Source organism: Eumetopias jubatus, unplaced genomic scaffold, assembly GCF_037043125.1.
Source record: "Eumetopias jubatus isolate StellerSeaLion01/CBP00866 unplaced genomic scaffold, mEumJub1_p1.0 scaffold_4, whole genome shotgun sequence".
Taxonomy (NCBI): Eukaryota; Metazoa; Chordata; class Mammalia; order Carnivora; family Otariidae; genus Eumetopias; species Eumetopias jubatus.
Window position 1 is genome coordinate 117,240,752 of NW_028274810.1, and position 12,428 is coordinate 117,253,179.

The 12,428-nt window shown below is 50.6% G+C and overlaps 1 protein-coding gene across 1 annotated transcript in view; it reads left to right on the forward strand.

Moving 5' to 3' along the window:
* Positions 1-3,803: 3,803 nt before the first annotated feature.
* Positions 3,804-12,428, forward strand: part of KCNQ3 (potassium voltage-gated channel subfamily Q member 3) — a 286,685-nt gene continuing 278,060 nt past the window's right edge. The window contains exon 1 of the mRNA XM_028105670.2: positions 3,804-4,307. Within this exon, the coding sequence (XP_027961471.1) occupies positions 3,922-4,307 (386 nt within the window). The 5' untranslated portion in view covers positions 3,804-3,921. The remainder of the gene's footprint in view (positions 4,308-12,428) is intronic.

Consider the following 12,428-nt stretch of genomic DNA (forward strand, 5'->3'; position numbering starts at 1 on the left):
GGTACTTCTGGGTAACCAGATGACAAATTATTGTTGCTGCCTTTTTGCTGCTTTGTATTTCATAATAACTACGAGGCACTTCTTGTGCAACAAATAATAAAAGCAAATTTAAACATGGTCCAAGACAGTCATTTATGTGTTTTGGGGAACAGGGTGGGGGGGCAGGGCCCCTGTTAACTTGTGCCAATGAACCTGAGATTCTGTCCTGCTCCTTTGACTACAGAAATCGTCCCTGGAGCATCATCTCTCGGCAAGCACGTTTCTGTTCATCTCATCCCTGGAGGCTTACACCCCGGGGGAAGCAGGATGTACAGAGGAAAGAACTCAGGCTCAGAGAAAGTCTTTTGGCCTCTCTCTCCTTCCTCAGTCCCAGGAAGGCTCCCCACCTGCAGGAGGGAAGGAGTTCATTGGCGATGAAGACCAGTGAAAGGGGAAACAAATCAAAGGCATAGGGGAGGGGCATCAGGTGGCAAATCTGAAGACTAGGAATTGGTTGGGTTTTCAAGTTCACACACTGAGGTTATGCAGAGCTGGGATGGAAACCAGCAGTGGAATGCCCTGTTGTTTGTACCAGGGCCCCCAGTCTGGCCCTTATGGATACTGTGTTCCTGAATTCTGTCATGGTACCCACAGCCGGTTTGTACCTGAGGTTCTCAGGGACGTTAAGCCTCAAAGAAGATTCCTTTCAATGGAATATAGGACATTTGATTTCGGTTAGCCGGAATCTGTGCTATGGAGTGTCGAGATTACGTAGTCCCCCAAATGGCACTGGGAGTGCCTCCCGTCTTTCGTGACATTTCCAAGCCTCCTATCTGAACAACACTCTGCATTGGATTATAAAACCATTAAGCAAATCAGTTTCCAAACTACGTGGCAGTTTCCCTATCATTGGATTTAACTGGATCAGAGGGTTGATTTGATATTGACTTTACCTCACGTTTTATGGGAGGCACGAACATAGCCCCTACACTTGATCTTAAAACATTAATATTTGACAGTCTGCAGCTCTCATCAAAATAGAAGTCTCCTCACGTGCCAGAGGATCCAAACTGTTATTCTGAAAATCTGAACTTTTGATTAATTGAACAGTAATGATGTCTTCTTTCTATGGGGTCCTTGACTAGTCTCCTTTGATGCTTATCTGGTGAGTCTTTTTATTTTAAGTTCTGTCAAAATGTTTTTTTTTTTTTTTTTTGTCACCATGTTACTTGAGTTGCAATGAGTACTAAGACTTTCCAAGAATAAAGATTTTCACAGTGGTAAAAGACAAAACCCCAAATCCCATATGCAAACATAGAGCCAATGCTTCATTGTGAGCCAAGCATTGTTCTGGGGCTTTACGTTCTACCTTCACTTATTCGTCATTCATTCATGAATAGGTATTGAGAGCCTACAGAACAGCAAGCATCCTTCTAGGCTTCAGGGATAGAACCCTGAGACCCTGCTCCTGCTTAGTGAGATAGTAGTAAACAAAACGCAGCTTGGGTGGCAGCTTCCATTTGGAGCTTCTCTCACCGAGGCTAGTCCCTTTCTCTGCACTTTTTCTTTCTCCTTTCCAGAGTTTGCACTGACTGGTTACTTACCAGCCTCCAACTAACTCACTGCTGAGCCTCATTCTCTTCATGAACATTTGTGGGGGTCCTACTGTGTGTGCAGTCACATGTCCATAAACCAGTTCATGCAATGTTCACAAAGTGAATCCCACAGCGCTCTGACCGATGAATAATCTTTCTCAGTCAGGTTGTGGCTCTCATTCTATATTCAGGTCCCATATTAGAGTCACTTTCTGGACAAACTATTCTGTAGCTTTAAGTGGTTTATTTTTGTGCCTACACAACACTGTTTAATGATTTCAGCCTGGGTACAGTTTAACTCCTTTCTCAAAACTACCCTTATTGGTTGAGATTTCTGAGGTCCTCCCTCTGGCATTCATTCACACAAACGCTCCTCCTTCCTCCCCATTCCCACACTCAAACTTCCTTCCTTCTCTCCTCCCCACCCCCTCTCACCCCCCACTGCTTTCTCTCCAAATCTTTCTCCTCCCCCATCCCACCTCCCCTCTCGCCCCATCTCCTCCCCTTCTCGCTAACTCCTTCAGGCAATCCAGAGCTGGCATTCCTTTGCAGGCCTTCCGGTGGCTCTTACACACTAGGGATGGATGCTTGACTTGGCCTTGCTCATAGACCCTCCCCTCTGCCCAAGACAAGCCTGGAGAGAGTGGGAAGGGAAGGAGGCTCCAGGTACCAGGGGGCAGCAGGATCTCTGTAATGGTGGTGGCCACGTGGGAGGGAGCTGAGAGGTTCAAAGTGCAGGGGACCCTCATCTCCCTCTGCCAGTGATTTAATGTGATCTAGTCCCTACCTAACAGTGGCCTCCCCTTCTTCTGCTTTCCCCTGACTCAGTGCGCTCGAGTCATGCTTCACCTTTGCGCTTACTGTTCTGCTGCCTGGAAGGCTCTTCCTGACATTTACATAGTTGCCCCAGCTTGTCACTTAGGTCTCACCCCAAAATGTCACCTCCACAAAGAGGCCTTCCAGGACCAGCCAATGTAAAGAAATTCCCCACTTCTAGCACATTTTCTAACTATTTTGTTTCCTCAAAGCATCCACCAATCTTGGCAATTACACTATTGATGTTTGTTTTCCATTATTGTCTTCCATCTTTCCAGAATGCAAGCTTTATGAGTGCAGGGATCTGGTATGCTCAGGTCGGAGAACACTGCCCCTCTCAGTAGAAGCTCACTCACTTGGGCTTTAGTAATTGAATGCATGAACAGAGACTCAGGCAAGAGAGGGAATGACTTGCTAGAGCCCAGGTTAAGAGCCAAGCCAATTCTGTGAGTTCTTTCTATTCCTTCAAACCTCTGTTCGCCTGAGCCCGCAAGGGCCAAGGGCCAAGGGCCAAGGGCCAAGGGCCAAGGGAGGTGAGGGCTGCACTATCCACCATGAACCAGAAAGCAAACAGGGAGCCACCCAGAGTGTGTGGGCTCACGGCGCGCTGGGCCTTGGCCAACCCAGCAACTTGGATTTTACTTCCAAAGCCAAGAAGCAGGGTTGGGAGGTGACCAGAGAACATAAAGCTGCAGCGGTCAGGCCAATGCCGAAGGTCGACAGACGAACCCCCCCCCGCCCCGCCGCCTCAGTCCCTCCCCGCCTTCCCCCCTTTGCCCCCGCGCCCAGCCGGGGGAAAGCCCTAACGCCCACGGGGGCGAGGGCAGCCCCGCTTGGCGGCCTCGGAGCAGACGGCCCGCGGGGCGCGCGGGGGTGGGGGGCGGCGGGGGGGGCGGGGCGCCGCGGGGGCCTCCCGCCTCGACGGGGCGGGACAATGGGGCCCCACCCCGGCGAGGGAGGGGGGCGGCGGCGTGCGCTCGGCCCGCGGCGCGCTGGCTCGCGGCGGCTGCTGCGGGGCTGAGGCTGGAGCGGGCGGGGAGGGGCGCGGGGTGGGGGGGAGCGCGGAGGAGGGCGGAGGCGGCGGCGGCGCGTGTGGCTGGCGGGCGGGCGGGCGGTTGGCACCGGGCTTGTAAATAAACTGCGATGCTGTCTCGGGCTCGCCGGCCCGGGTGCCGCCGCCGCCGCCGCCGCCCCGGAGCGCCGGTGCCAGGCTCCCGCCGCCGCGCGCCCTAGCGCCTCCGCGCCAGCCTTGCGCGCCCTCGCCCGCTCCCCGCAGTCCCCGGCCCGCGCCCCTCGGGGTCCCGCGGCTGACCCGCGCGAGATGTGACCCCTTCCCGCTGCCCGGCCTCCCCTGCCCCCCGGGGGGCCCGCCTTTGCTTGCTTTTGGGGGGGGTGGGGAGCGGCGCGCGGATCATGGCATTGGAGTTCCCGGGCTTGCAGCCGCCGCCGCCGCCACATCCACGCACCCCGAGCGCCCCTTCTTCCCGGAGCAGCAGCGGAGAAGGCGAAGCGGCCGGCGGGGGCGAGGCAGATGGGGCTCAAGGCGCGCAGGGCGGCGGGGGCGGCTGGCAGCGGCGGCGACGGGGGCGGCGGCGGCGGCGGGGCCGCTAACCCGGCCGGGGGGGACGCGGCGGTGGCCGGCGACGAGGAGCGGAAAGTGGGGCTGGCGCCGGGCGACGTGGAGCAAGTCACCTTGGCGCTCGGGGCCGGAGCTGACAAAGACGGGACTCTGCTGCTGGAGGGCGGCGGCCGCGACGAGGGGCTGCGGAGGACCCCGCAGGGCATCGGCCTCCTGGCCAAGACCCCCCTGAGCCGCCCTGTCAAGAGGAACAACGCCAAGTACCGGCGCATCCAAACTTTGATCTACGACGCCCTCGAGAGACCGCGGGGCTGGGCGCTGCTCTACCACGCGCTCGTGTGAGTACCCAGCCGCTCGGCGGCGCAGGTTGGGGCTCGGGGTGGGGGCTGGAGCCAGGACGGCTGTGGGGCCTTAAAGCCCAGGGGCGCCCGTCGGCTGAGGAGGAGACCACTCTGTCCTCCGTGTTTCTCCGCTGTGTGTGTCCGTATGTCTGTGAGCCACTCTCTGGGCGCTGGACACCAGGGCTTCAAAGATCCAAGCGTGGTTCCCCAGCTAATTTGGAGATTGGATTGGCGTGTTTGTGCGCGCGCGGGTGCGCATTTATGGCACCTTCTCCGGATGTTGGTATTGAAGCTTAAAAGAATGATGTGGTTTTTCCAATTAACGTGGAGGATGAACAGGATAAAGCGGATTCCTCCCATAAACTCTGTGTTTCTGCTTGGGGTGGGTCCCTTCTCCTGGGATCGCTACTGAGTTTAGATGATGCATCCCGGAGTTAGGGATGGGAGTGGTACACTGCCCATAGTGGTGTGAGTGTGTGTGTGTGTGTGTGCGTGTGCGTGTGTGCACGAGCGCGCGCATGAGCGCGGGTATCAGTTGCTTGCTTATGCTACCCTTCTTAGGGCTCCATCCTGGTATAGAACTTGGTGTTGCCCTAGTTGGGGGCTTGGACTGGTCAAAATGTGCATCTTTGGATTATTTTTATGGAAGTTAATGAGCAGGAGAGAGAATATAAGAGAATGAGAATATCTCAGGCCCCAGCCTAGACAGAGGAGCTGGGGCTTAACAGTGCCAGGAGATCAGGTCCGGGCTTATTTTGGCTGAGGTACCTCCATGATTTGGTCCTGATATCCCCTCAACATCAACTGCTGTCCCCTTCTCTCACTTTGGCTGGACAAGGTTGCCGGCCATGTGATGGGGCCTGGGCTGGAGGTTTGACCCCAGGCACCCTTCCCCTAGAAAGCATCTCCTTGCTAATCAGGATGAACATGCGTTGCCAGGCAAGGAAGATGGAATTCCCTTCTGCACTGACACTCGGGACAGGATGTCTTCTTGCACTTGGGGGAGTTGGGGGGGAGGATGGTAGTGGTGACTTCTCACCCAAGAGACAAAATCAGAGCTGTCAGGCTACACCCCAGGGCCGGCAGGGCATTTCCAGTTGCCCCTTGCCTCCTGTCTGTGGCTTAGTCATTCTGATGGCTGCTTCTTGGGAAGCTCTGCGTTCTCAGGGTTTGGGCGGGGAATTGGCCGTAACTTTGGCCCTTCCTGTGCCTTTAGTAGTGGATATTCCTCTGTGTCCTCCTCCAGCCGACCCACGACTGTTGTGGTCCCAGGGAGTTCAGGGATCCTTGGAGTTGCTACCTGCCAATCATCTTTGGTTGCAATGGCTTTTCCAGGTTTGGCCACCAGGTGGGGGCGTCTGCCCAGGACCTCAGACTTGGCAACAGGTTTCTTCTGAGAGGTTACAGAAGCCTGGAGAGGGTGCCTCCCTGAAGCTGAGGAACTGGCAGGAGGGAGGGGGGCATCCAGCCAGGAACATGGATTCCTGATGGTCCAGCCTCGGGCATCCACTTCTGCCTGAATTTGCAGGTGTTCGTGGCTGGAAAGAAGGCCTAGCAAGGGTTATTCTTCCAGTTGCTTTCTTCAGGTGGTAAAAAGGGATGAAAAATATATTCATCTCTGTTTCTAGCACTGTGTTTAGTTCAAATGAACTGAAGGGGGTTCAGTTAAATTGATTGATTAGTTAAATTGAAACTGGAATGTGATAGTAAAAAAAGGCTCGGATCTGAGTGCACCCATACATACAGAGACTCAACATGTCCTTTTGCATGTAAATGGCGTTCACTATTTATTGGCTGACTTCCAAACCTGGGGTTTCACTGCAGTTTGTGGGGTCCCTCTTTCTTCACCTCCCACCATTCCCAGCCACCACCCCTGCCCTGCCTGCCTTACCCCTGGGGGAGGGATAGCTAAGGCCTGTTGTTGACAGAGCCTCGATTTTATCCTTCTTTCGAGTTATTCCTTCACGCAGAAGCAGGTTTGAGAATGCCCAAACCTGTAGCCTTGTTTCCCAGAGAGGACCAGGAAAATGTGAGAGCGTGGCATAAGGAAGAGGTGAAGACCTAGCCAGATGCTTTCAGACATGACAATCATTTATTTCATTGAACTCTCTCCAGGATTTTATGAGGTCTACATATTAGAGATGAGAGTAAGAAAACTTCAATGAAACCCCTTGTCCAAGATCACACAGCTGCTGTCCTGGCTGCTCACATCTGAATGCAGTGGGTCAACTGTGTTTCTGGGCTGGATCCCAGTTCTGACCCTCTGCCAACAGTTGCAGGGCTCTGAGTGTTTCACTGGGCATCACTGGGTGCCCCCTGCCCCATTGATCACACAGGGCTCGTAAGAACACCTCTGCCTTCACTTGCTAGCTCACAGCTGTTAATGGCTAGAAATGGGGTTTGGAAACAAAACAGGGGCTAGTCGGAACCCAGGGAAGCATGGTGTTCGGGAAATGGGGAGTGGGCGAAGGCGGTGGTGGGATTGCAGGTTCTGATTCATTGGGAATTATACAGGAAACCATGTTGGGTTGGGTGTGAGCTCCTAATACTGAAGCATACCCAGTCAGTGGATGCACTGTGCATCCCTCCTTCAGCTTAGCAGGAAGTGCAGTCAAGTGAACAAATTGAACTTTTCATTGATGATTCAGGATTTTGCAAGGCACTGTAATTCGTGCTTCGAAGCATCCATTATCCTGTTCTGGGCTGTAGCTAATGGCATAAGGGGGCCAGGAAATTGGGCTGACCGTGGGTTCACAGTCTAGTGCATGCTTTTATTTTATTTTTTTAATGAATCGGACCCATGAGATGCGATCCGCCCCCCCACACCAATCCTGTCCTGAAGGTAGAATACAGCAATCGTGGAGACCAAAGACCCCCACCCTACCTAACCCTGCTCCCTTCGCCTTAAATGCTCATCCCTATTTTTTCCTGGCTACTCACTTTCACCTTGGCCCAGCTCTGGTGTGGTTTCCTCTGGGAAGCTTTTCTCTGACCTCGCCACCCCCTCCCCAGGTTGAGCTAGAATTGCCCTCCTCTGCAATGTCCCTAGCTGTAGGATTTTGCACATTATATTAGATTGATCTGCTTGCTCGTCTCTGCCATTGAACCGAGAGCTGCTTGGGAATAGGGCCATGGTGTTCTTTGGTGTTCTGTTTCCGGCAGGCTGTGGGGTCCGTGGTGGTTACCCGATAAGCACTGACTGACTGGGTGAGTGAAAGAATACTCTCAGACTCACTGAGACTTTGCTGTGCATGGTTTTAATGTTATCACCACCATCAGCACCACAACAAATAGGCACGGTCAGCATATAGGATTTTAGTGAAAAGAATCACTGGCAGAAGTCTTAAAATGGACTAAGGGGAGGAGGGGACGGGGTGGGAGACCATGCTTTGACCCCAGCGAGGCTGATCCCTTCTCTGCTTCCTGAGCCTGAAAGGATCCTGCTGTTGTGGAGAAAGTGCTGGACTTGGAGCTCCCATCTGGACCACCTGAGGTCTTCACGATTTTGCAGGGCCTGGAGGTTGGGATTGGCCCCTGTCACAGGGTGGTGCTCAGGTTTAAAGTGTATGAATGAAATAAGCCCAGCACCAGGCACTGAATATTCATTGGCTGATTCTGAATAGGGGTCTCCTTGAAAGCGCATACCACTGTGATGCTCTGACATTGTCCCAGGACTCCCCTTCCTTAGCCTGTCAGCAGAGAGATGCTGGCTTCTTCTTGGTGCTGTTGTTGGATGGACTCTCTGCACAAGCCTTCTGCGGCTCTCACCACCTCCCTGCAGCCATCACACACTCACCTGTTGACGGACCAAGGGGACATGGCCACAGGAAATACCGCCCGTTTGCACTGGGCGGTGGACTGGCCCCTGGGGACCAGGTTGGGGGGGGCAGGCAAGGCTGAGAGGTGGGGCCCAAGGACCCAGCAGCTGCTCTGGAATGTAAGGGCTTGGCTGGTGGTCTTAGCCTATTGACTGAAAGATGTATAGTCCCTCTTTTTAGAGGTTGATCAGTATTACATGTTCTTTCTCCATTCATCTGTTAATGGACATGTAGCTCATTTGTACATATTGGCTATCATGAATAGTATTTCAGTGAACCTGGAAGTGCTAATATCTCTGAGATCCCAATTTCAATTCTTTTGGATACATATTCAGAGGTGAGATGGCTGCATCATATGGTAGCTCTATTTTTAATTTTTGAGGAACCTCCATATTGTTTTCCGTTGTTTCCCACATTCCAATGTTTCCACCATTTTGCATTCCTGTCCACAGCGTGCAAGGTTTGCAGTTTCTCCCCATCCTCACCAACACTGTTTCTCTTGGTTTTGATTTTGTTTCCGTTTTTGTCTTTTTTTTTTTTGTTTTTTGATAATAGCTGTCCTGACAGTTGTGAGGTGCGGTATCATTGTGACAATCTTTATTCAGGTGTAAGAGCATGGTCTTTGGAGTAAGACCCAGGTTTAATCCAATCTGCTCTTTTCTGGCTGTGTGACCTGGAGCAATTTGCTCACTTTCCTGGATTTCAGTTTCTTTATTTCTGATATGGAGATAGGCCTACCTCCCAGGGTTGTTGTGAAATTTAATTGAGGTGATGATATACAATACCTAAACATTGCCTTGTGTTGGTTTGCAGCCTTGGGCGTTCCCCGGGTTAAATCCGAAACTGGCCCCCTCTGCAGACAGAGGGCAAGGGGAAAGGGAGGTAAGAGGCCGGCCACTCCAGATCCCTAAGTGGCAGGTTTCATAAGCTAGGGGACTTATATGCGAGGCTTGTCGTGGATGGTGAAAGATGAGCAGGTCTTCCCACCCACTCTCCAGAATCTTAAAGGTTTTCAGAGAGTCCTTAATGGGGTTCGGTCACATACACAATACAGACGGGGTCAGCAGCACCTTACTCTCAAGGCTGCATCTTTGGAACGGCTCCCACTGTGGGAACGGTGGACGAGGGAGTGCACCGTCCAAGAACGGGGGAGGTGGTGAGGTCCAACTCGAGGGTCAGCCTGCGGTCACGCCCTCTCATTGACCTCCCCCAACACACTGAAGATAGTCAGTGAATATTGTTTCTTTGTTGCTTCTCCGCTCAGTCCTATTTTAATCTGCCTTCCTCTGGCCCTTCTCATCAAACCCAGGCCCCTCTCCCCTCTCTAATAACCTTGTTTTATTTTCTTTTCCTTTTCCGAACTCCTTGCCTTATTCCTGGCTTTTGTTTTTTATGATGCTTGCAAACCACTGGAATCGGATGAAGAAGTCAAGGAAGGGGTTGATCACAATCGCCCACAGTAGCAGGTGTCTGGACCCCAGTGAGGTGGTGCGCTGGGAGGGTCTGTGACCCCAGGTGCCCGGTATCTCACTGTCCAGGAGCTAGGCTCAGGCAGGTGGCCATTGGTGCTGGAAGGGAGGGTACATTTTCTCTCCTTTACAACTGAAAACAGGTTCTGAAAAGTTACGTGATTTGTCCAGATGCTTGGAGCTACCTAAGTGGTAGAGCTGGGACCCTGCATGAGTGTCCCACCTCTGTCACTGTCTTCATCATGTCACTGTTGTCCCCAATGGCAGACGATGCGGAAGAAAGGTAACAGAGACGGAAACTCTACCTTCCTGGGTCAGGCGCTTTGTACAGCTGCTTTTCTGAAAAGTACCCAGGGGAGGGGAGCCTGGCTGGCCCAGTCAGTAGAACCTGAGACTGTTGATCTCAGGGGCCTGAGTTTGAGCCCCATGTTTGGCGTAGAGCTTACTTTGAAAAAAAAAATTCCCCAGGGGAAAGCAGATCGGCTGGTCTGCAGGCTTTGTACACGTGGAGTAACAGTAAGATGTTTCAAACTTTGATATACATGTGAATCACCTAGGCAAGAAGGGACGTTAAGGAAAATCTGGCAGACATTTCTTCAACCAGTCACTGAACTTGTGCATAATTAATACAATGGACCCTACCCTCCTCTGGAATAATTCAGTGGAAATGAGCAACATACCTGCAGTCGTGCCTAAAATGACCTGAATACAATCATGAAGAAATAATAAACAAATTCACATTGTGGGAAAGATGTCTGGCACAGTCTCTTCCAAAGGGTCCCTGTCGGAAAAACAAATAAGGACAACTGTCTCAGTTAAAGGAGCTCAAAGAGATATGACAGCCAAATGCAGTGCATGCACATAAACAAGTGGGACCACATCAAGCTAAAACACTTCTGCACAGAAAAGAAGCAGTCAGAATGGAGAGGCATCCTGCAGAATGGGAGAAAATATTTGCAAATCCTGTATCTGATAAGGGCTTGGTATCCAAAATATATAAGGAACTCCTGCAACTCAACAGCAAGAAAGCAAATGATCCTGTTAAAAAACGGGCACAGGACCTGAATAGATGAGAATATATACAGAGGGCCAACATGAACATGAAAAGGTGCTCAACACCCGCTCGCCATCAGTGAAATGCAAATTAAAACCCCAGAGAGGTGATAGAATGGCTATTTTCAGAAAACCATGAAATAACAAGTGTTGGTGAGGATATGGAGAAAAAGGAACTCTTGTACACTGTTGGTGGGGATGTAAATTGGTATACAGTCATCACACTACATAAAACAGTATGGAAGTTCCTTTAAAAATTCAAAATAGAACTGTCAGATGATTCAGCAATTCCACTTCTGGGGATCTGTCTGAAGGAGATGTAAGCACTGTCTTAAAGAATGTGAACCCCAATTGCAGCAAAATGTTTAGCAGTCAAGACAAGGAAGCAATCTAAATGTCCACGGATGGATGAATGGATAAAGGAAATGTGGTATATAGCACAATGGAATGCAGTTCAGCCATAAAAAAGAAGGAGATCATGCCTGTTTGCAATGACATGGACACAGATGAACCTTGAGGCTACTATGTTAAGAAAACTAAGTCAGACAGAGAAGGACGAATACCGTATGGTCTCACTTATATGTGGGATCTTAAAAAACTGAACTTAGGAACAGAGATCAGATTGGTGGTTGCCAGTGGCTGGGGCCTGGGGGGAATTGGGTGAGGATGGTCAAAAGGTACAAACTTCGAGTTATAAGATGAATACGTTCTGGGGATCTACTGCATAGCATGGGGACTAGAGTCAACAATACTATATTGTATATTTGAGAGTTGCTCAGAGAGTAGATCTTAAAAGTTCTCATCACACACACATACACGCACAGAGGTAACTGTGTGAGGTGCTGGATATGTTTATGAACCTTATGTGGTAGTCATTTCATTATATATGTACGTATCAAATCATGACATGGTACATCTTAAACTTACATGGTGTTATATGTCAGTTATATCTCAGTAAAGCTGGAAAAAACACAAGTGACTTTAATGATTCTTGATTGGATCCCAGATTGAAAAAAATAAATAACAATAAAGGATATTATTATAGGGAAAGTTGAGAAAATTTGAACATGGACTCCATATGAGATAACATTATTATGTCAAAATTTAATTTCTAGAGTGTGGCCATTGCACTGTGGCTATGTAGGCGGATGTTCTATTTTTTACGAGCCACACGGTGTAATCTTTAGTGGTCAAGTGTCATGATACCTACAACTTACTGTCCAGTGTTGGGCACACATTCAGACCATGCAGGCATGTATATGTGCATATAGTACATAGCCACAGGAAGAGAGAGAAGGAGGCACTTGTGGCAAAAATATTAACAGTCGGAAGATCACAGTGAAGAGAATGTATATGGGTATTATAGTACTCTTAACCTTCAATTTAAAAAAAAGTCAAAAAGTTAAAAGTATTTAAAAAAAAAAAGACTAAATGCACACAAACAGCACAGAGCACATTTATGAAAATAGATGACAGGCCCCACCTGAGAAATTGATGCCGTTGGTGTGTGGGGGTCCAGACATGGTCCTTTAGTGAGTCCAATATGAAGCCAGGCCTGAGAACCGTTGGCTGAGCTGGACAGGCTTTTTTGGTTCATGGATTCTGTATAGAACATACCTGAGGTTCCTCTCCACCTTGGGCTTTTGTCCAGGTAATGGCCAACTGACAGTACAGAAGTATAGTTTAATGGGCCAATGTCATTCATGTCAAAGCTTCACACGCTGAGTCAGGTGCCAAGCTTTGTGCCAGGCTGTTAAGGCAGATGAGCCGTAATTCTC